Source organism: Scophthalmus maximus, chromosome 21 (genome assembly GCF_022379125.1).
Source record: "Scophthalmus maximus strain ysfricsl-2021 chromosome 21, ASM2237912v1, whole genome shotgun sequence".
NCBI classification, from domain to species: domain Eukaryota; kingdom Metazoa; phylum Chordata; class Actinopteri; order Pleuronectiformes; family Scophthalmidae; genus Scophthalmus; species Scophthalmus maximus.
In genome coordinates this window covers 5036144-5061448 of record NC_061535.1, presented here as the reverse complement: position 1 = coordinate 5061448, position 25305 = coordinate 5036144, and the positions used below count along the sequence as shown (strand labels likewise).

General features: G+C 42.6%; 1 protein-coding gene across 7 annotated transcripts in view; it reads right to left on the bottom strand.

Annotated features, from left to right (window-relative positions):
* The window catches only part of mllt10 (MLLT10 histone lysine methyltransferase DOT1L cofactor), a 42047-nt gene extending 17165 nt beyond the window's left edge, over positions 1-24882 (bottom strand). For 2 of the 7 annotated variants that reach the window (XM_035618915.2, XM_035618917.2), the window contains exons 1-11: positions 23972-24881; positions 21533-21612; positions 17588-17642; positions 15433-15542; positions 15189-15292; positions 14802-14895; positions 10222-10314; positions 5131-5226; positions 4527-4863; positions 3454-3672; positions 2055-2552 (exon numbers count right to left, since the gene is read on the bottom strand). In XM_035618915.2, coding sequence (XP_035474808.2) covers positions 2055-2552; positions 3454-3672; positions 4527-4863; positions 5131-5226; positions 10222-10314; positions 14802-14895; positions 15189-15292; positions 15433-15542; positions 17588-17642; positions 21533-21612; positions 23972-24134 — 1849 coding nt within the window. In that variant the 5' untranslated portion in view covers positions 24135-24881. Of the gene's footprint in view, positions 1-2054; positions 2553-3453; positions 3673-4526; positions 4864-5130; positions 5227-10221; positions 10315-14801; positions 14896-15188; positions 15293-15432; positions 15543-17587; positions 17643-21532; positions 21613-23971 lie in introns of all 7 variants that reach the window. The other 5 variants (XM_035618918.2, XM_035618920.2, XM_035618916.2 and 2 more) reach the window with 4 other exon arrangements.
* Between the last annotated feature and the right edge of the window lie 423 nt (positions 24883-25305).

Here is a 25305-nt window from a genome sequence, read left to right as displayed (position 1 = left end):
TAACAAGACCCGGTCAATAAACAAAATTAAGTTGAAAACTGTTGTGGAGCCGCACACACAGATTAACATATTCACGATATCACTGCGTCATGTTTGCACTCTGTCTAGAATCAGCTGGTTTCAGCTCTTTATCTGTTTGCACATTGGCTCAATCAGACATTAAACAGACTTTGTACTAGGGAGCTGGCGGGTGAAAGTCCATTTAATTTCTCGTTTCAACTGATTCGGACATTTGCGTCGCGAGAAAGCTTTTGTCTGTCGCATATTGCACAGTTCTGTCTGGGTAATAAACTTCTGCTGATAAACTTCAGCTGATCTTATTGATTAGTGATGATATTTGTGCAATTACAGAATCTAGTTTTTTAATTTTCCTTCCTTTGCAAATACTGGGACGTCTGACCATCTGAGCAGGTTTTCTCAGTCGCAGGTCTCAGAGTTAGCAGACTGTCACCAGACTAATCCCACGGCATGCGGACATGTTACTATTTCTGAATAAAGACAAGCTGTCCGCTAAACTGAGGATTGAGATAGGCCTGGCCTGTTGATGAGGTTTTTTTTTTATTGTGATTGCACACTGCACACACACACAGTACACTCACAAGGCACCGCGAGAGTGATGGCACAGCCGTCGCGGGAGTGCACACGGCCAGAGCTGAATGTTACACGGAGGGTCGGCCTGCCTGTCAAGGAGGGTCAAAATTTGATGGGTGTTTTTGACGATCCGCCGGGCCACCGAAGCAGTGGGATTTCTCCTGATGCTACGAATGGACAATCCGACTGTGACAGACGGTTCAATGTGTTTGTGAAAGTGAGCGAGAGCGGGGCAAAGAGCGCCGCACACAAAGTCAGAGATCTTTAATGTCACTATGAGAAGTGTAAAATATTTTAGATCGTTATGAAACTATGGTGCGACATATTACACTATGGCCGGTTGCCACAGTCTTTGTACTTAATGGGAAACATTGTGCAGGCCTGTTGGTCTTGGTCTATTTTATTCCATTTTACTCTGTTCACAGCAGCGCTGCAGGTATGGGATAATGTGTGATTCCTAATGCTCTACTGTGTACGCTGCTACTTGCAGACAGAGAAATTAACCCTGATTATATAAAAAAAATGTTTTTAATTTGTGTCTGACACTCGTCAATTTCATTACAGTACATTTTATTCCTGCCGGTTAACAAGTGCCGGCCATCAGTGTGAGAAAAAGAAAGAAATGTAAATCCCATTTTACAAACAATGCATATGCATGCCCTTGTCACTATGCGCACACACACACACACATTCTGCACATTCTACACAAAGCCTCAACAGGTCGAGGTGAGGATTCGAGGAACGTGCAGAATGCAGGTAACAGCTGAGAGGAAGCACAAGAGAAACAAAAGGGCAGTAAATTCTGTAAGACAGGGGAGCAGCGGGATGTGTGGGCTGTACTCAGCCATTTCCATCAGCAGAGGGGAACTCCAAAGCATAAAGACAGTTGCCAAGCAACTGAACACGATGAGAAGAAAAAAAAAAAACATACCACTTACACGTGTGAGAAAACAACACGTAGACCCGCACTCTGACATACAGACACATGCAGACAAGGAGCCAATTACTAAGGTGTGTCAAATCTTTGCCGTTAGTGATTGGAGACGCTAAAATCTTCCAACACGGAGGCAATCCAAAAACATCTTTTGTTTGATTCATCAGAATTTGGTGTCAAGATCTGAATGTGAAAGGGGAAAAGAAAACGCCACAACAATGCCACTCATGAGCCTCTTTTCTTTCTTTTTTTGCTCCCACTGATTCCACTGTGGAGAGCACAATGGGACACAAGTTCTTTGTCTGACAGGTCTTAACGGGCTGATAAATCTTGAATCAATCTTTTCATTTTTCTGGCTATTTGCTTAGCAAACAATTAAACTGTTAAGATAATTCAGGTGAAACTGACAGTTGGGGGCATCAGAGACAGTATTCCTCATTGTTAGACCCGTGAGACCTGAACTCTCAGAAACAGATCATTTTTGTGAAATTGCTGTTTTGTGTGTGTTACAATTTTGTGTGTTCCTCACCTGGCCCAGCGGTTGTGGAGCTGCTGCTGCTTTGCAGACTCCCATTCCTGAGGAGTGACGGGGACTTCTGAATCCCACTGACCCCCATGACCCCCAGCACCCTCTCTCCTCCTGCTCCTGCTCCTGCTCCTGCTCCTCCTCCACCCACTCCTAATCCACTGCTGGAAACCAAGCCCGGCCGGCCCGAGAGTGTCGAGGATGAAGAGGACGAGGGGGAGGAGGTGGAGGAGGAGGTGTTGACCGTGGAGGAGTTGGGGAGAGTCAGGGAGGGAGCTGGCTCCGAAGGCTTCACATCCGTAGTGAAGCAAGGTCCAAATCGGTTTCGCCAGTTGCCCTTCTTTTTCTTCTTTACCCCGTCTTCCCCTCCTCCTGCCACGGCTCCTCCGATGCCTGGCCCTGAGCCGGTGGGCTGGGGCCGCTTGTATCCAGCGGACCCACCAAGGCTTGGCGTCTCACTCGCTGTGTGACTGTGGGAATTCTCGTACAGCTTCCCGCCCACTGCAATGATAAGAAAGCATAGTAGAATATGTAAGCATAATGTCTGCAGTCTTTGCTGCCGTTTATCGGCCTGAGAACCATTGAAGAAACAACTGAAGTAGCACAGCACTTTGCATCTCATCAGTTATCTCATAAACCAGTGATTGTTTTTATTACCGACGAACCTGACACTTATTTTCAAACATGACTGATGAATCATGTGGTCTATAAAATGTAAAGAGAGCAGAACGAAATTAAAAAAGATTTAAAATGAAATTATTTGCATATTGACTGATTGATTTCAGTTCTACCTTAATGACAAGTACATCAAAATGGAAAGTACTATATATAACTGCAAACTTGCTTTTGTTTTAGAGAGAAATTCAAAGTGTTCTACAGCAATTAAGAAGTGTGCTTCCTTTGTGATAGTTGTGATACTTTGAAAATAAAATACATCCTATAAATACAATACAATACACTGTACAACACAGACAGATATTCTGACTTAGCTCCCAGTATGGATCAGATTAAAAAAAACATCTACATTTGCAAATTGACTGCTGTTATTTCATAGACCACCTTTATCTTTCAAACATTACACCCACAGTTCGTAATGGAGGCTTTTTATCAATAACATGATCAATATAAATATGACATCCTGGAGCCCAAAGCAAGATTGCTTTAGTAATTACTTTAGGTTATTACATGAAGGCACAGAAGACATAACACAACCGTGGAGGAGACCTAAAAATTTAACATTATGCTGAGACTATAATCACGTCCAACAACATTTACTTCTCTGTGTACTGCATGTGACAAATGCAGAACAAAAACAAAAATAATGGAATAAATGATCAAGCACATAACTAATGTAAGAAGAAAATACATCCGAGTAAATCTGTAAAATATATACATCTGTCACCTGCGGACGCTGTAGTAGCGGACATAAGAGAACCGAAAAGTGTCGTTGTTCCCTCTGAAGCTCCACCCTCTGAGCTCGGCTTCACGAGGCAGCTGCTGAAAGATGGCGGAGAGGAGAAGGTAGTTCCGCTGCCAGGACGCAACGATGAATCGGAAAAACTTAGGAAGTCTGAGGAGGAAGGGGCAGACGGCGTCTTGCTGGCACTGGTCAACAGGAGTCCTGGGAGAAAAGAGAAAAAAAGAAAGACAGGTGGGAAATTGAGAATGGAAGAGAAAGACATTGACATGGAGGTGAAGACAGAAAAAAATGAACAAGAAAAAGAAAAAAGCCAAAGAGAGACCAAGAGTGAGAGAAGGAGAGAAAGAACAGAAAAGGGTGATTACAGCTGGGAAAAGTTTCCATAAGACACTTCTGTCCGTCATCATGGGAGCAGCAGGAACAAGATAACCAAAATAAGCATTTTATCTGCTCTCTGCTCTCCATCTGCTCTACAGCCCGGCCGCCCTCATCATGTAGTCCTCCCATGTAGCAGACACACCGCCATGAAAAGACACATATGGATGGATACGCAGACACACATGCCATTTCTCTGCTGCATACACACACAAACACCTGACAAGAGCTTCAAGGTTCTGATAAGTACAAAACACAGGAGCCCAGTGTGAGCAATGACTCCTTTGGGGTCCTGACCTCCCCATGTGTGTGTCTGTATGTGTGCGTGTGTCTGTGTGTGTGTGATGAGGCCCTGTCTGGGTAAAGAGACATTACAGGAGCCAGGAACCATTGGCCAGTCGAGAAGAAACACTGTTATCACTGCCACACACTAAAAGTCTGGTGTCTGGCCAAAATGCAGCCAATTACAACACACACGCACACACAAAAAAGCATGCATCACAATATTTATTTGGGTTTAAATAACATTGCTGTAATTCAAATTGTGCTTCACTCGCAGTTTTTTTCAGTGGTTGAGCGGAGCGTTAACGCCAGATGATTTCTCATTGTGTTTCCATTTTTCTAACTGCAGGGTTAATTCCCCATAGTGACAAAATTAACATATGCAGCCATCAATTCACCTTGGTGGAAAGGCCCAGTGGAGGCGGAGGCAGATGTGGAGGAGGTTGCCATGGTGACCACGGCGGAGGGAAGTGGTTTCCCTGAGGAGGTAAGAGACTTGCGGCCGGCCCTCTGTCCCACCGCATGACTTCCGCCGGCGTTCTTCTTATTCTTCACCTCAGACGGCACTTTTCCAGTGTCTGCGGCCAAGCCATCTTTGGAGCTGCCGCTGGAGTGAGTAGAGGACACCTCCTGAAAGTTGGCGGTGGTGAAACGGGCGGCGCTGTCATCAAGTCGCTTCTGCGAGGACGCGGGCAGAGAGGGGACGCCTCCCACTGAGCTGCTGCTGTTGTAGGTCTGGAGGAGGAAGGTGAGAAGGGAGGGTATGATAAAAAAAAAATCATGGTTGAAAAGAAAGGACAGGAACCACCAGAAGAACCCAGAGTGAAAATGATCAAAACAAAACCGTGGGAAAATGTGTGGACCAGAAATATGAGAAAGGTCAACAGGAGGACACGCAAGAAGAACTACATGGGTAAATCAAGGTGAAGGAAAAAAAATAACTAACTAATCCAGTCACAATTCACCAAAACAAAGGGCTGATGAGTAGATGAGTGTCCTCACCTTGTCTGGGACCATGATGTTTGGAAGGACGAGGGATGGAGACATGTCCATTGTCTTCTTATGTCTGGGTTTGTGTCTGTCTCGCTCCTTGTGTTTCTGCACATGAATATGAGAAACGGGAAAGAAAAAAAATGTTGGCCGATGCTGCTTAACACATGATACAGGGAAGAGAAAAAAGACTGAGAAAGATGGGAAAAAATATATAGCCATCATTTGGGATCATAAGGAAAAAACTAAACTATTAACAGAGTCGCAGCCAAAGAGATGGAAAAAAACTAATAAAAGAAACATGTGACTTATTAGAATATAAGCACTGAAGTGGGAGAGAGAAGACAGAGAGAGAGCGAGAGAGTGTTTGTTTTTGGTTGAGAGAGACGGAGAAAGAAAGAGGGAGCATTGCATTTCAAAGGCTCAGTCAGAGATGAAAGCTTGGAGATTCACTAACACAAAGAGAGTGATGGAAGAGAGACAGAATGGGGGAAAGGAGGAATTCAGCTGCAGTTTAGAGCAGGGTGTGTTTAAGTGCCTCGCGGTGAAGCGCACAAGGTCTCATTGTTTCATCCAATCATATCCTTTTTCTTGGACCATCAAAGCGCAATTTATAACCTCGCTAACACACACACACACACACGAGCGTCACCATCCTCCTCTCGCTCCCCTGAGGTGGAGACTGGGTGCCAGCGCATTTACACCTCATGTGTACGGCCCGCACCCTGACACGTCTGTAGGGGTGTACAGGCGAGACAGGTCCACAAACGCTCGCTCAGACGGCCGCACGCGCGCGCGCGCGCGCGCGCGCACACACACACACACACACACACACACACACACACACACACACACACACACACACACACACACACACACACACACACACACACACACACACACACACACACACACACACACACACACACACACACACACACACACACACACACACACACACACACGGGGGCACTTACATGCATGCAGGTGCACATCCGCACCGACAGACAAGCACTCTGCGAGATGGGCGGTAAATATATGCAGCGATTTTGAGAGAGACGACATGGGATTATTCAGCGCGCCCGTGTTGCTTAATGTTGTGACACCTCGGAAACACCAGAAACCACCCATCCCCCCATTTTTGTTCTGTTCCCCAAAGGGTCTGGTTGAGGAACGCTTGCACAGAGGCTGGTGACAGTTTAGCCAGACTTCCTCCATGTGTGGCAGTTAACAGACAATCACAAGCCATATCAGGAGATAGTGGCCTCACTGTAACCTCCCTGCAAGCCGGCTTCCGTTGATGACAACGCTCTGGGGGTTTTTATGAGGAAAATGTCGCAAAGTTCGGTTCACGTGCGTATTTGTGGGTCTGAGATGTAAATTTGAAAAAAGTAATCATTAGCCATTAACTTCTTAAAAAACTGTTTATTTCCCCTTTAGGAGCATAAAGTCGTCTTCAATATTTCTACTAAAAGAACAAGACAATCATGTTGAGGATTGTACAGTTGCACAACATGAATAAATCATTTATTAATTAATCAAGTAATAGTTTAGTCTTCAAACCGCCAAGAAACAGCAATATACATAACCATCAAAACGTTCTTGTTGTTGCTGGTTATGTCAGGCTGAACCAAAAGAAAACCAATTCAGGGTGATGGGAAAATAAAAAAAAAATCTTACATTTCAGGAGCTGAAACCACTTGAATGTGAAAAACTTAGTTAAAGAGTGATCTAAATGACTGTCTGACTATTTTCTGTTGGTTGGTTCTGGTCCCATGCAAACTGGCTACAGACGGCAGATTGCCAAAGAGACAAAAGGTGTGATTTTACTCAAGAGAAATTTAACCTTAACAGCATCTACTGCTAGAATAAGAAGTGACACAGAGAGAGAGAGACAGAAAGGTTAATTCTTTGGGATTCCCTTGTTGTACCACTGGGCGTGGGAAACAAAACACACACACAATGTAACCCTGACACACTCTTATCAATCAGGTCAATTGATTATACAGGCAGAGGCACACAGCCTTTCAGCGAGTCCTCTCCCCTCTTTCTCTGTCACTGACCATTAGCGGCCCGATCATTTGACATGTCATGAATGCTCTTTTAGACTGTGTGGGGTAAATATGAGTGGTCGCGAAGAATGAGGAGCTTCGTCTATTTATCAACAAACCCCCCCGAACATTGTGTGCTGACTGAGCCACTCCGTCTGTGTCGACTGCTCATCGCTGGGCTCTGAGGCTCTAGGACACTCATGGGAAGAGAAACACAACTCCGTGTAAAAGCCTCTCCACGGGTCTGAAAACGTGTGGCTGAAGATACACCTAATCACAGAGGAAGCTATTATTTTCTTTATTAATTAATCTGCCAATCAATCTATAGACTGTCATTTTGCAAGCACAATAATCAATGCCCGTAAATAACTTATGTCCTCATATTAATTGGTTTGTCCTTCCCCAAATCTAAAAAATATTCAAGTGATTATCAAAAAAAAAAACTGAGGAACTTAGCAAATGCTCGAGTTTTAGAGTCATGAACCAAAAAATTACCCCCCAAAACCTTGATGAAAAAAAAACAGATTATCTAACTGTATTTGAATAATTTGATGGGATTAACTACTCAAGTAATTGTTGTATTAATGGGCCTATTAAATTAAACCTCTCATACAACATGTTGCCTTTGTATTTAATATGACATGTTTTAAACGCTTCACATTTCGACACAATGGCTTCGGGTGGAAGACGAGAGGGTGCTGACACAGGAGGGATGGTGGTGGTGGTGAGGAGAGCCGAGGGAAGACGGAGAGAAAGGAAGGAACAGGAAGTAAGGGGAAAAATAATCCGCCCTGACCTGGCAGGAATTCCCCTGTGCAGCTTCCTGCAGGATTTCTGACCAGCTATTGTGTATGTGTGTGTGTGTGTGTGTGTGTGTGTGTGTGTGTGTGTGTGTGTGTGTGTGTGTGTGTGTGTGTGTGTTTCCTGCAGGCTTTCTGTAAGCGGCCAGCGTGGGGGATCTTTTAGCCCTTGCTGTAGTAAGACTGCAGGGTATAACATTAGGGTTGGTATACATCTGAGCCTCCAAACCACAAGACAAATGCATGTGCGGACACACACACAAAATCCTGGAGTGTGTAAGTGAGAGAGGCAGGGGGTATTAACAAAATAAAGGGAAGTATACGGACAAAAGCATCCATCCGTCTCTTTCTCTCTTTCTCTCTCTCTCACTCACTCACACACACACTCACACTCTCTCACACACACACACACACACACACACACACACACACACACACACACACACACACACACACACACACACACACACACACACACACACACACACACACACACACACACACACACACACACACACACACACACACACACACACACACTATTCTTCCTTCATCAATTTCAAAACGCTTAACTAAAATATCATGGTTCAGTCAAAAATCAGTGTATATTTTATTTTTATAGTTATTACAGTAAAAAAAATCATTGATTAATTTGACCCAAAACTTATCACGGCGAGGGATCAGCATCAGACAGGCAGCCAACATGCGTATATCGTAGAATTAGATACGTTACGGCAGGCCCCTCTTGTGATACTTGCTGCAGATTTAAAGCATTCCTTTCCTAAATCGATTTTTCCGATGCACTCTGTGATATCCACCGTGCAGCGCTGCATGATATGGAACATCATAAATATCAAGAACAGATGGAGAGCAATCTTAGATGACTGATCGGAGCCGTGGACACGCTTGATTGATATGCCACCATATACAACTGTTTGGTAGATATTCTGTTGTATAGAATATATATTATAAAGATCTATTACATATTTTCACATTCGGTATCACACACAAAATCTGAAGAGTGTCCTATGTTGTAATGCACTTTGCAACAATCCTATTAGCTTTAAGTACTTGATAAACGTACACACAATGTACAAGTTCCATATTTCTTCTTCCCACTGATCACTAACCAGTAAGGGGGTGAAGATGAATGCATTTTTTTCAGGGCTGTCTAAACTGTCAACATGGCTAGTATATATTCCACTTATTTTCATGTTAACATGCAGCTTTGCAAGGAGCCACTGCATTTAGTTCTGGTAAAAATAAATTTCTACCAATGCTGGACCAAAGCCTCCCACTGTCATTCCTTAATTTTTCCCTCATTAAAAAAGTTCAACACTAATATTGCAAAACTGTATTTTTTAATATATATATATAGAAATCATGATTGGTGGAGAGACTCATTGCTTTACTGTAAAGGAACAGTCGAGTTTAATTTAGTATGCATGAGACTTAAAAAATACCATTCAGCATTACATCATAGTCAATGGTTTCTTCATAAAAATCAGTTCAGTTTAATTCAACTGCGAAGCAAAAACAAAAAGTGAAGCGCATGACTTGACGCCTCCTGTAAATTGTGATTTTACGCAGCCTGTGATTACACATTCTACTAACCGCCGTGACTGATCGAGTCGCACTAATGCAGCATTCATTAGAGGCCGCGATTGCTGGTGGGCGATAGGTGGGCTGCAGTCACACAGGCAGCAATGCAAACGGATGGTGGGTTTATGAAATACAATTTCAGCAGTCACTTTTCATACTTTGAACTGTCAAGAGTTCAAGATCATCTGCAGCAGAGATGTAACCTCAGGAAAACACTGATTAAATTATATTTAATTAGGAAACCACGTGCATTCCTTTCAAAGCCATTCATCCATTTCAACCTTAATTTTATGCAATCAATGATGTTCAAGGCCAAAGATAGACATTTGCTTGCGGGTTTGATTAATTGTCAATATATAATATCTCAAGGCTACTTGAATCAAAAATTGTATTAGTCTTATTAAAAAAAAAAGTCTTATGATCGTCAATTTATAATTAATAATTTTCTGGGCAATAAATTCAAATTATGTTTCAATAAATGCTAATTGTGCAAACCATTATGAAAGCGAGTGAAAATGATTATTGATCAATGGTTATACAGAGGATTCGCCTGACCCCTTCACAGTGGGCCCATTTAATAGTGAGGACGTTTGTCTTTGGTGGGGTCACATTCTTGGGTGGGAAGGCATAGAGGGGGTGAGCTGTCTTACCTTCTTGTCCTCGTCTGGGGGTCTATCCATACACTGAGAGGAAGAGTCACATAAGCTTTGAGACCTACTACCACGGCCCCTCCTCCTCCTTTGCTAAAAGGTAAAGAGGAACTCCAGGTTACTGGATGAAGTCAACAGAAAAGAGGCTTAAAAATTTTACTAAAAAAATAAAAAGAGAACTAAAATATTTTTTAAAGAGATGTTCCGATACCAGTAGCGAAATGGCTCCAATGCTGCCGAAAAAATGCTGGGTCGAGCATTTGCAAGTAAGCAAATCTATGTAGCGATCTGATACCACATCTTTAGAGTATATTAGTTTAACCCGATATCCCTTCTTCTTCTTCCCCGCTCCTAACAGCAGTTGCTACGTACTGCCATGGGCAAATACTGTTTGAGCTGTGAAGAAGTAGTGATTTCCAGTAGTAAGGCCTTGGCCAAAGCTAGAGAAAATGTCAGTAGTTTGACAATATTTTACGATGGAAAGTCCCACAAGTACAACGGCAACGTGTAAGGACTTGTTGTTTTATACTGTTAGTGTGAAAGATACAGACTTAAGGTAACTTGTTTTTCTAAACTGCGCGTGCAGTTTAAACAGTTCTTTCTAAAGGGATTGTTTTTTATTCCTAGATTTATTTACTTGTGTTATTTTTCAGTTACAACTGTCAAACTAGACAATAAAAGAAGTTCTATCGCATTCAGTCTCAGTGTGTATCTGTTTTTCAAAGGGTTTAACCTGAGCCAGGCCAAACAACAATGATATTATGATATTATAATCACTTCCATAAAGGGTTAGTATCATACAGCTGTTGATATATGTTTTATAAGTTGTTATTTCTTTAAATACACTGGCATCGATGCTGGGTAACGGCTAATACACAAAGTCCAGGTATCGGAATCTGTATTGAAAAAGGTAAAAATGGTATTGGAACATCTCTAACATTTAAAAAAAAAAAAATGAACAGACCTTAAACTAAAAAAAGCTGTCTGAACTTAAGGATAACTCAAAATAAAAAAAGAAAAAACAGTTAAAAAACATTATCATGAGCACTGATAACAAAATGATGGTTATATGAGATTGTTAATTGTTCACTACAGGGTGAATTTATGGTTGCAGTGATCGTTCAAACAAAAACATTTTACCTCCAATGTAGAAAAGGCCATTCTTTTAACAACTATCACTGACCAAATGTAACCATTAGGCAAAGTCATTCAAGCATTGATAAACTATCAATACTAAAAAGAAAAAGCTTTTAAAACACAACGGAGGTGTGTCGATCTGTTTCATTGTCATTCTAAAACACCATTGCCAAAAACGGGATCCAAAGAGGCATTGTGCGACACTTTTGAGGGGTGTTGGCAATCGATCTCAGCACAAGCCAGCTTACTCTTACTTAAGCCCCTTTCACACTGGCCAAAAAAACCCTGTTTAAACCCGCTAACACCCGGCGTTTTCTGCAGTGTGAAAACGTTTAATCGGCATTCAGCCCCGGCTCAAATGACTCTGCAATAGACCCGGGTAATAATCGGCTTCATCTCCGATCGGCATTGATGTGAACGTCACAGCCGGGTGAATCCGCTAATTTGCGCGATGACGGAGGCGACGAAGGCTCGACTCCTCCGTCGGTAACTGCTGTTACCTCACTAGCTATAGTAAAGCGACCTCTTGCATATAGCTAGCTCTCTTAGCCTAGCTTTGGCTCGTTGGTGGTAACAACTAACACAATCAAGATCATCATCAACGGGGCACTTTATTTCAACCCTTCGGCGGACACACGGCCTCGTCAGGCGGTCTCTCATTAGACAGTGGCCATAAACTGTCGGTAACATGGATGATGTGCGGAGCCCATTCTCCTTGTGGCTGCAGCTACGTACATAACAACAGCGCGCAGAGCCAAGCTTCTTCTTCTCTCATACACACACTTCAAAACCCATATTGCCACCTGCTTAAAGGGTCAGGCTTGGCTCGTAACACTGCGCTGAGTTTGTAAACTTTGAAAGAGTGACAAGAACAAGATATAAGGTGACGTTGACCACCGGCTCACTGGCTACCATGCTTTCTGTTGTTTACTACACTGTTCTCTCTTCTTTGTTTCACGGCACGACCCGCTCTCTACCGCCATCTATGGTCGCCAACTGTCACTACACAATCATTCGACCCTGGTCTGCTCTCAGTGTGAAAGTGGCCAATTGCCGATTAAACCCGGGTCGACCCACGTTTAAAAAACACGGGTCTACACAGTAATTTTGGTGTGAAAGAGGTATTATATTATCTGCCATGGCGATAAAAACGACACCCTCAAATTACAGCCATGTGACCTGAAGGCACAGATTAGGGATGGGGTTTATCCGGTCTGTATTCAAAGGTACAGATCTGTGACCAGGAATTGTGTTTCTTTCGGCATTGCGCGTAAAACTGAGCAAACCTGGTGCACCATAGGATACTTCCTCCTCATTCCACTGTCTGAATCATATGGTAAGTGTAAATCTGTACGGTGCCTTATTACACATTAAAAAGATTATGGTTGAAAATATAATATCATTCAACTTTAGAGGTCAGGCCGGAAAAACACGTTGCTTCACAACAACAGCGAATGATAAAAAGTTACGCTATAAGATTCGCCAAGCTCAGTCACAGACGACGGATGAAACAAGATGAAGTTGTGTGCTACAAACACCCAGTCCATGTGATTGGAAATGTTAAACTGATACATCAATATATGCATTTTAACTGCTTAGAAATAGGGGAAAATATTCTTACATTGTCTTGATAAAATCGCTATCTTGAAATCTTTATGGAAATGTCACAGCAGTCCTGAATGAACAAGGATAATCTGAGTTTGAAATTAGATCTGGCTGCTGACTGAGTCCTGTCAAATACCATATGTTGCTAACACGGCGTAAACATCCATCAAGTGGTATTTTATGAAAACCCACTCTGCTAATAACATTGCATTCTTCATCATCGATTCCCTCTCGTACATTCCTGTCATCCATACAATCCCGGCTTAATGACATTATGCCCCAGCATCCAAAAGTCATTCATACACCATTAATAGAACAGCAGGAGTATATCCATCGGTTTGTGTTAACACTGCAAAATGTTGTGTGTGTGTGTGTGTGTGTGTGTGTGTGTGTGTGTGTGTGTGTGTGTGTTTGTGTGTGTGTGTGTGTGTGTGTGTGTGTGTGTGTGTGTGTGTGTGTGTGTGTGCGTGCGTGTGTACGTGCATCCTTGCAAAGATCCAGAAATCAAAGAGGTTTAGTCAAATTCTAGTTTTCATATTTGCTTCCCTACCCCAACTGATGCAGAGTTTACATATGTGTTGTTAGAGGGCGTTAACTATTCGATAAGTGGAACGAATTTGTAAACACAACACCGACTCTTCAGTTAATGTGTCAATTATAATACATCTCTTTATGCAGTTCGAAGTAATTTTTCTGGACCATAGCAGGTTATCCATCGTTTAGGTCAAAATTATGCAATTAAATAGTCAGAATACATCTGAAAACGCAAAGCCACTTCAACAGAATGGTCAGGACTGTGACTATGGACAATAAATATAGGTCAAAATTATGCAATTAAATAGTCAGAATACATCTGAAAACGCAAAGCCACTTCAACAGAATGGTCAGGACTGTGACTATGGACAATAAATATATTATTCAGGAGTCAGTGACAAATGTAGGTAAACAATCAAATGGAGACTTTACGTAAATTTTACGCTCCTTTAATCATATTTACCAAGAAAAACTACTAGAAGAAAACAGCGCTAACTTTTTAATTCAAACCAGGTATCTTATCTGAGCAAGTCGGCTGAAAGAGACACTAGACCTGCTCACCAAATAATAAAAGACCAAAATGACTGATCAGTCAGTTGGTGAACAGAACTCAAGAGCTGAAATAGAATTTTGCAAAAATATCTTAAATAAATAAATAACTATTAAGCCCCGATTGGCCCCGTTTGCCCCTGTAGTAAAAAAGAAGGATGCAATCCAGCACCTGCAATCCCAACCGCCTACGACCAGACTGGGTTTAGGGAGGGTACGGCTGGCCACTCTCAGAGAGATTAGGGGAATCAGGAAGGGAGGAACGACGAGGGGTTGATGGAAAGGAGAAGGTGGAGGAGTTAAGGACAGGTGGAAGAGAGCAGGGGGATGCATTGGTCCAGTGAGAGAGGACACAAAGGTAGATAGAAGGGCCGGACATTTGCTTTCTCACATACAGCAACTCCGGAGGAGTTCAGGACAATTTCAATGCGAACACAACTTCAGACTCATGAGACTAATACAAGTTAGTCGTTGAGACTTTTCATGCACTGTGGGCAAATTTCAAAGTTTGTGTCTATACTATCATATTTAGAAAAACACACCCTTGCTACTCAATTGACTATTACAGTCAAGGCTTAACCATCTTAAACTTGAAACCAAATCAAAATACAAAATTTTCTAATTTTTCCTCAAATGAGGAGAAATGGGTTCAACCTTCTTTTTCATTTGAGAAGAGTGAAACATTCTCTATAGATGTGTGAAGAGGTGGTTTAGATTATCAAAAGATTATGTACAGAGAGCATTGGGAATCTTACCAATTTGCTGTGGTGGTATTTGCAATATCCACAGTACTTGACGTTGTCTGCATCCGATCCTTGTTCCTCACATAACAAACCCGCAAACTGGGCACTGAGGCATAGAGTGATGTTGAAGAAAATACAACATTTATATGTTAATAAAAAATAAGCAAGTACTGAACGTGTGAATATGATTTGTACACAGGCAGGCAGGATCAGATAGGGTATAAAAAATGTAAACCCTCTAAACCAAGCTATGTTGTAATTTAAAGCATATATGGAATAATTTTAATATGCTTGCTATCTCTAAAGTTTTTGCTTATGACCCCACAGCAAATCTTTACATGAATCTGAGGGACGGTCTCCTTTTTTTCGTGCGGTTCATGTGATGTGAACGCGTCTCACCATGTCACGTGGAAGGCCTGCCTGCAGCCATGTTTGTTGCAGGTCATACAGGCTCCAGTGGCTGCTTTACTCTCTCTGCCCTGGTCCTCACAGATGTAACATGTCTATGCACATACAAACACACACACACATAATTAGAAAACATTTTTATTCAGGGACAGACTCAGTGCTTCTTGATTGCATTGCAAATGGTTTTTTTTTTAGTTTTTTTTTTTTTACATGTGACGCAGATGAAAGTCGTTACCTTGTTGTAGCGATCGTGTGGCACAGACTGCAGCACTATGGGCTCCATGGTGGAGACGTTAGCAAACTCCACCTCAGGTATGTAAAGGGCACAAACCACATGGGCCCAGCCTGCAACGACAAGACGAGAACAACCATCAGCCGCTGCATACACACACACACACACAGAAAAAGAGATTATAATATGTTGGGGTCGACTCTTCAAGGTTTGTATAAGGAATCATAAAGCATCTGCTAATGTCCTGAAGAGATTTCAAAGTGACATTTGATTTGTAGGCTGCAAGTCTTAACAGTGAGCTACAGTAAAACTCTGTAATTGAAATATGGGGGACATACCCTAAAGAATACTGTTACATACATCACTTACAGAATTTTATCAGCTTGGTAAAAAAAACTTAAACTCAGAAAATTGTACTTTGAACGGCAAATGCTTTAATTTGTAAATTGGCTGTTAATCTATTCAAGTAGCCATTTATTGAGCCCTGACACACGCACAGCTGCCTGTCAGTGAAGACAAACTGGGGGCGGGAGAGTGACAGCAGGGGCATGGCAGAGTGGCGGTAGGGATTGACGACGCGGTAGGATTGACGACGGGCCGAGGAGGAGCTGGAGGAGGTGAACGGGAGGTCAAATGGAAGTGGGAGTCTCCTGCCATGCTGGAGGTGTCTGTTTTTCCCCCATCGCAGGAACAAAAACAGGCTTAAACTTACAGTTGAACCCCTGACCTGCCTTTGACCTGGTAAGCAGGACAGGGGGAGGAGGGCAGAGGGCGGGACGGAGGGGAGGGAATGGGTGTGAAATGGGGGGCATGTTGTTGTTTTGAAGTCCCTCCAAGAATCTGGAAAAGGCCTATAAAACAGGACTATAAAAGTGGTACAGCTTTCCTCCTCAAAGTGAGCGTTCGCACTTTTGGCCCCCGAAAAACATAGCGACACGTCCCGCATGAACTTCGGAGTCATCAGAGCACGATGTGTTGGGACATGGAGCTTAAATTTGGCCCATCAGTAGATTTAAATGTTTTATGATTTCAAATAAACTGAAAAATGGGAAAAGAGCGGCCAGCTCATGCTAATGGCTTAATGAGCATCTATGGAAACAGTGTTAAAACCATGACACCAACAACAAGTTAAAAAACGTATGTGGCTCTTATTGTAGCGAGTAATGAACCACAAGCACAGGGAAACTACATCAGTACAATCAAGCACAGGCACTCAAATTTAAAATTGGCATACTGCTGCCATATGCACGGATGGGACGGACACCTTTCAGCAAATTATTTTTACTTTCTTAAGTTCTCTCTTTAAACGGCAGCACCAATAAATGAGTATCCATAACTTATGGAGACAGGGGTCAGGACGAGCAGCTGTAAACTCAATCTCTTCCCCACTTCTTTTTTCTCTGCCAGCTACATGTTAAGATACTGGATCAAATACCCGTTTCAGACTAATCCCTCCGCTCTGCTTTATCACTCTCCCACCTGAAATAACAGCAAACCAGCACACAGATCAACAAGTGGCAAGCAACTGACAAGAGCAGAGAAATGGACGGTAGGGGAAAGGGATGGTGAGAGCAGGACTGGAAGAAGAGGAGAGGAGAAGGAGAGAGGGAGAGGGGTCACAGGAAGGGCAAAATAAAAGAGAAAGTAGTAAAACGGTGTGTGTTAGTGTTGTCCTGATGCCTCCCTGCAGGCCTGGACACAATCCCACAGCTGTGCCTCTCTCTCTCTCTGAGAGAGACACACACACACACACACACACACACACACACACACACACACACACACACACACACACACACACACACACACACACACACACACACACACACACACACACACACACACACACACACACACACACACACACACACACACACAATATTTACAGTCTCCACCAAGCTGACCTCCCAATGAACCCAGAGAGGAGACTCCTCACAGGCCATGCACTATACCCATCCTGGCCCGCCCCCTCATAAACATACACACACACTCACACACTCTCATAAAACACGGACTGGCAAGGACGGTACAGAGAGGCAGCACACACAACAAACAGCTACATAACTCTCCCAGCACGCTCACACCCCTTAAACTTGCCGGTGACGCGCAATTAATGACGTGCGTGTGTGTGTTTTCTGTGAGGCTTGAGGGATTCTACCTCCGTTGTCTGTCCTCTTTAGGGCTCCATCTTTGTGGGGACACAGCTCACATCTCTGTGGGTAAAGACGAGACATCAGGTCAGAAACAACAGGTCAACCTTGTCTACTTAAGGTGAGGTAACACCGAACGGCCGAGAGACGCCCTGAATGGGCGCAAGAAAGGAAACTGTCCTCGCTGTCTTCCACTCAACATCCGTTTTTCATTCTTCCATCTGTATTAGTATTTCACAGGCAATTATTTATGCTGCTCTCAGTCTGACAATTGGCAGCTCTTCCTCACCTCACTTATAATCTGGTGTTCCTCATCTCAAGGCCTAAACCGAAGGATACAAATTGGGAGGACACTGTGTGTGTGTGTGTGTGTGTGTGTGTGTGTGTGTGTGTGTGTGTGTGTGTGTGTGTGTGTGTGTGTGTGTGTGTGTGTGTGTGTGTGTGTGTGTGTGTGTGTGTGTGTGTGTGTGTGTGTGTGTGTGTTCCAAGCGGATTTCATTCTTCTTCTTTTTCTCCCACCAATATTTTTCTGCTGCACGTGACTCCTCTCAAACAAGACATTCAAGATGCTTCTACTCACAAATCTTAAAATTCATCTTTCTTAAAAGGGATTTTTTTCCTTTTTTAAAAATTGCTGCCTTTACTGCAGTGTTATGTTGATATTGTCTTTATTTAATGTGTCCAGCTTCAGCACTTTGGTACAGAATAAATAAATTTGAAAAAGGCGAAGAATATTCTTTTTCTTTTGCAGTTTTGAGAATCAAGAAGGAAATTATATGAATAAGGTTGAATTGTCGAGAATAAGTCGAAGTAAGTCCCAGAAAAAAGAAAAATTCTATTCCGAGGATAAAGTTTAAATGTTGAAGATAACGTTGAAATATCAAAATTAATTCAACTTCTCTAGTCCATCAAGATGAGTGACATCTTCTAAAACTTGAGTGGTTTCTCCTTCTGAACAGAAGAGTTTTTTTGCAAAATCTCTTACAAGATCTGATGCAGATTGTTACATTGCGTTTGTGTTACAAATTTGTTTCCTTCTTACCAAAACTTATTCTGAAGAAAAATTTAACCAATTCATCTACACAAGGCAATTTGTTAAGGCAGTCACATTCACTTACATTGGTAGTTTGATATATATTCTTTGCCATTCCAACATTATTCTCGGCATTTAAAAAATATATATATATCTCTGATTTAGTTCGACTTAATTCTGGACCTTTTGACATTCTCAACATTTCAAAGGGTTTAACCTGAGCCAGGCCAAAAAACAATGATAACAAACCATCACTTTCATAGACAGTTAGTAGTATACAGCTGTTAAAAGAAGTTTAAAAAGTTATTTTATTTTTGGAACGATACACGGATCTGGTCGATATGCAAAGTCCAGGTATCGGAATGGGAAAAATGGTACCATCTCTAGTTCTGTATATTAAATCTTATTTTAATATATTTTTTTGAAAATGAAATGCCATTAAATAGGCCATGTCTCACTATCATTAAAACATTTAAAATAAAATGAAGGAAAATAAAATGACTTTATTATTACAGTATTCTAAGATCCTAAACAGGAAGTCTAATGCAACCTCTGGTTATAGTTGCCAGCTAACTTGGCGCACCATGCAATTCTTTGTGAACACACACATAAATTGATGTCATTAATTACAAGCCGGGACAAACGAGTCTGTACGCACAAACCTTCATGCAGAGTGAACCGCGTCACTCCATGCACCAGATTCGATGTGAAGATTTTCCACACTTGAGACATTCCTACACGTGTACGTGCACATCTCTGCCATAAATCACGCTCTGCGATACCATGTAAAAGGGTTCAGAGGTTAAAGGAAAACCTAGTTATGATGCTAAACTTTGCCCTGTGTGTTCACACACACACGAACACAGTATGCGGGCAGATCATTCCTAGTGTCTGTATCAAACTCCACATACATCTGCATGGAAAAAGGTTTGGGAAACCTGGGGAGAATTCCATGTTCTGTTGATTTTTTGGATGTGAAGACAAATAAACACATTCCCTACACAAAACACATCAAAACCACCTAATTTCATTAACTTACAAAAAATGTAAGTAAACAGTAACTGTGGCATTTGCAGAGCTTAGGCCACCAGACTTAGTCAGTAATAAGAATTATTATTAGTGGTTTTTGATTGTTGCAACTTTACTGTTTTAATTTTTTTTAAATCTTGAAGTAAGAGAAAATCCAGAATTAAATTTTTAAAGAAAGACTATGTTTTAAAGTGTGTTTACGCAGAGGTTTTATTTGCTTCTCATAACAAAACATGAAAAAAAAGTATAATTTGCCAAAATCTGCCATTGCAACTGTGAGTTTACCTTGCCCTGACAAAATCTTGAAAGGTCCTTAAGACATTTTCCGTGATCACTCATCAAGCCATACCAGCTTTTGGTTTTGTTCGCAAAGTTCCACAAAGACCAAACGTAAAATATGAAAGCTCTTTAGCCCAATTCAGTTCAGTCCTAAGTGACAAGAGTCAGACTTCTGTGAGGAGCACGCAACAATAAAGGTCCTGCATTAAATGTTGGCCATGCAGAGTTTCCCAAGGCTCCGATCCTGCATGTGCAGTGACATTGCAATGTGCTGTTATGATGCAGACTGCATAGCTTAGGGTTAGGGGGAGATGTGGCACACCAGAGTATGCCACAGTACTGACCACACTCAAACAGCATCTATGGTAATATTTTACAGAGGTTTTTAAACCTGATTAACAAGCATTTGGTGAAATGTGATGGTAACTGGAACTGAACACAGACAATGGGCTAACGGGCACACGTGGGGTAAAAGGCAGTGGCACAGTGGGAGATTGGGAGCAGGCACGTGACGCAGAAAATCCTGTGGGTGCAGGTGGACGCTCCACAGAAAGAGGTTTAATGTCTCTCGTCACTTTTGATACTGCAACTTTTACCAAAATGCAGAGCTGGGTAACGTGTACGGTAGAGATTGCGATGAACAATGACTCCGACTCTCATTCGGAATGAGAAAGAAAGTACTTTTTCACCAACACATCCCTTTTTTTTGTTTTGCTGGTTGGCCACTTTGATATATGATGTCCATCGAAGACAACAGGATGCCATCATATTTTACTTTATCCACTGTGGAATAAAGCACTGGGTTTACGTTGGTTGGCAGACGCATCACAAACTTATTACAAGCAAAAGAGGGAACTAGTGCCTGGCTGCTTTTTTTATGTTAAAATATGTCAGATTTTATTTTGTATCTTTTTGTATCTCAGGACAAGGCAAAGCAGAAAATAATCTATAGGTTAACTGAAAAAACATTTGTTACTTGTGAGTGACACAATTATACTATAGTTCTATATTTATTTATTTTAGTGCCATACAATTCCCTCTTAGGGTTTATTTTGTTTAAAATCACAGGAAAACTCTTTCAAACATCCAAGACATCCCAGCTGTTACACTGTGATAAACAGCATATGTCAAGTAAACGGTAACAGCAACGGTGCATTCACAGATACCAAAGACAAAAAGCAATTGCTCATGTCACGTTACTTGTGAGAGCTTGGTATTTACTCTAGTGGGAATATTCGCCAGCTCTCTTTCAGACACTGATGTCAGTGACTTCGGGAGAATCTCAGTATTACGTCAAATTTGTGTCATTTGCTTAACTCTCCTCGAGTTGAAATATTTGAACTCGAGCGAGTAAAGCGAATGAAACAAATTTTGCGTCTTTACATCGACCTTGCATTGATATTGTATGTAATCTCATCGTGAAAAAATCATTCGGAGAACGCACCTTGGACTGGTTTGTTTCCTGATGTTACAAGGTCTTATCTTTTGCTATTTTCGTGGTGTATTTCCTAATAATTGTATCAACGAAGATCATTAACGCCACCATTTTTAACCAGAAGTGATCTGTTATTCACTCATAAATGATGAATGGACACATAAGAGTGCGACTCACCACTCGGGCCGCTCTCTCCTGAGATTCACACTTTCTGCAGAACCAAGGTCCAGTGGGTACCTGGACAATACCGTAGCAGGCTGAGGAGAGACGAAGAGGAGCGTTAAAGGCGTAAGTCATTATACCACAAAATGCATTTAAACAACAACAATGAAAACATGCTGACAAATACAGCTACACAACAAACAAGACAAAACATTGTCACGTCTGCACAGATATCACACCATCATCTCTACACCTTTTATATTTTCATGTGATAGGACGCAGAGCTTTGATCTGACAGACTGTTGAAACACTGCCGTTGATTTTATATCTCCCGGCCGACAGCTGACATGGTTTGCCTGTGCTACTAAATATTTTAAGCCCCTGGGACAGTGGCAGGATCTCTGATATTATCAACACATATCGGAATCAATGATAAGAATGTGATTTACAAACTGGCTACACCATACCTAAATTAAAATTGTCCACGATATTCATTTGACCTCTCCCTCATAAAACTGGAAACACATGCTCAACATTGTACTGACTCTAACTGTATTGCATCCTCCGCAGCATACTAAAATGATTGTTGATTAATTTAAAGGGGCAGTTTTCGAGAAACCTTGTTTCTCTCTTTGTTGTTGTTATAATTTTACCGCTCTGGCCGGGCCACGAGCCCGCGACTTTGGGTGTGGGAGTCCAACGCACTAACCACTAGGCTAAGACCTCGCAGCTGCAGCACCACTCCTCTTAAGGTGTCGATGAGTGATGCATATCTCACAAACGGCACTTGCATTGTTGAATGGTGTCTCCGCACCATTTTTTAGTTTCCGATTTGCAGAGCCTTGGCAGAGACGAAAACACAGATTTTATTTCGGCGCACGCACGAATGCGACCGCTGGTGGACGGTGAGGAAACATTTGCTGATTTTTACAAAGCGTGTATTGTTTTAGAATCGCTTACTGCCCCTTTAATGCAGACTCCAGTCCGCCACTGAACACAGTTGAATGTTGATACTTAACTGTACCGGGCAAATATGTTTAATTTAAGCCGATGCCATCATAACTGTAGTTGAGGGGCAGATGTGGACAAGGAAACGTGTGAAATGATATGAGCGTCCTCGCTTATCTAAATCAAACCCGTTTATTCTTAACTAATATGGTACAACTCATCTAATACCAATATATATTGCATGACCAACTTTGTAACCCAAGGATTGTATCCAGACCACATCTGAACAGTGAATGGATGTGTAACAGCGGGTTTACCTGTGCTCCAACTACCTGTCCCGAATGTTTTGCAGCTTTCAATCCTTAGTTACACTTTGTACCAAGGCTTCAAAAATCCTCATCTATTGTGGACAGACCTAACAATAAGATAGCTAGGTCTGAGTGTGGTTGATGGAGCAAATTGATTCACAGACTAAAAATAATCCCTTGTCTAGATCTCTCATCAGTTTCATAATAATAGTCCAAACAACGCAACACTGCCATAAGGCTCTACAGGCTGAGAGAATAGGTTCACCCTTAATATCAAAATGAGTATGAAATTGCCACAGCTGTGTGCTTAATAATAACAACATGTGTCCACATGTCATATTACAGAGGGGGGGGGGGGGTCTGAGAGCCATGTATGTAACAATTTGACTTGCTCCTGTCATGTGCATTGAACAGCCCAAACTATTACGAACAACAACAACAAACGAGCTCTGCTCCCCGCGCGAGCACGCTGACGTGCATCTGTGTGGCTGCAGATGTTTCAAATAGTTTTCATTCTCCCCACTGCTGTTTGCCAAATGGTCACACGCTCAGCTGTTGGATGTGTAAACACTGTGCGTCATCGCTGGAGTCATCTTGGGTAATACGCTCTCTGCGCCAGTGACACACACACACACACAAACACACACACACACACACCAGAAGCTAACGTGCAGCCATTAGAAAAACCAACGTGTTCTGCAGCGTGATCCGATGCAAAGTGTTGGACTCAGAAACGCAAACAACAGGGTCTGAATACGTGCCCCTTGAATAAGTCAGTGAGCTGCGTCACACATTTAAAGGAGGTTTCCACCATAACTGTATGGCGAACTAATGTGTCCACATGTCAGTTTCTGGTGGGATTAAAATGGGAATTAACACAACTCCAGTCAGACATATGTTTAAAAAAAACAACAAACAGCTGCCAACCATCGTCCACGGCGGATTAGCTGCCGGAGCACAACGCAGTGGACTGCTTTAGCTGCCCGGGTTGGTTGAGCCTGACCTCAGCCTGGCGTGGGTGAGGGCAGGCGGCGGCGGCGGCGGAGGAGGGGGAGGAGGAGGAGGGGGGAGGGAGGAGGAGGAGGAGGATCCACACGGAGCGCTCCATAACCTTGCAACAAGACAACGCTAACTAGTCGGTGAGCTAGCGAGGCTAGCAGCTAGCCGAGCCGAGCCGAGCCGAGCGTGCGCGGCTTACCTTGATGCACGGCGACGTTGCAGCCGTGTCCGTCGCAGTACACCAGCGGGTTCTCCGCCCAGCCCCTCTCGTCCGAGCACACGCAGCACCCGCCAATCATCTCCTTCATGTTATTCGTCGAGAGCCCGTCGTCCGCCGCCAGACAGCGCTCGCCGGAGACCATCTACGAAGAAAGCGGACATGCGGATGGATGGGAATACAAAAAAAGTTAAACCGAAACCGTCGCCGAGCGCGCCCCTCTCGCCGCCGCCGCGCCGCTCTAGGTCCCGCTCGGCCGCGGTGTCATGTTACGAACGCGCTCGCGTTCCTCTTCGACACCGTATTTTTTTCGCCAAAACATTCAGTTCACGGTGCTACGGGCTGAGGAGCGGAGCGGGGACCTCGTAGAGAACAGGAAGTGCGTAATGACGCACGGCGCGTTGGTGTGCGTGCCCCGCTGACAGGGAGCCGTGTGATTGGCTCGCGAGCTTCCATGTTGGCTCCACATGGCGGGGATGGTTTGAAAGTTTGTGGAGCAAGGGATCTCGCTTCACTCCGCTGTGCACGACTCTGTGTCAACGTTAGCAACTTGGAGGCTAGTAATCTGGCAGTAATCTGACAGAGACCCACCAGTCCCTGCAGCAGAGCAGGGTGTTTAGAGAACACATGATGTGACTGTCTGCTTAAACTCTGTGTACGTCATGGGCAGTGATTCTTCATCTGCTGAGTGGACACATGTTGCAGAGCCCCAAAGAAAAGAAATGTGAACGTTTTCTTGTTGCTGATTATTCATAATGTTCAATTTCACTGTTTTATGTAATGGCTAAAGTTAGTGCTGAGATTATTTGTTGATTAATCAATCAACCACTCAACCACAATTTAATTGATGTGTTTTTGATGATTGAGTGATTCAAAAAGATACTTTAAAGCTAAAAAATTTGATTCACAAATTGTCTTTCTCGCTTTATATTATTTCCAACGTAATATTCAAAGATGCTGGACTGTTGGTTGGACAAAATGTGGAAAAATTGTCAATTTATCTGTTCACTAGGTATTGATCCCTCCCTTCATTGGACTGATTTTACGGGATTACCAATTAAGTGATGAATCAAGTTTTTGACTGTCTGGCTATAGTCTTGAATTTTACTGCTGGACAGTAGCTCCTTTTTTTCCACCTCACTTACTTCATATCTTTATGTTGTTTTTTAAAATGCCTGGACCGATTCTGAAAACAGGCTATTTCATTCCTTAAATTGCAATACTGTCACTGTCACATCATTGTCAATGTCTGACGAAAATATAATAAATAAAAAAGGGATTAATCAAGAAACTACAGGGCAAAAATAATTAGAAAT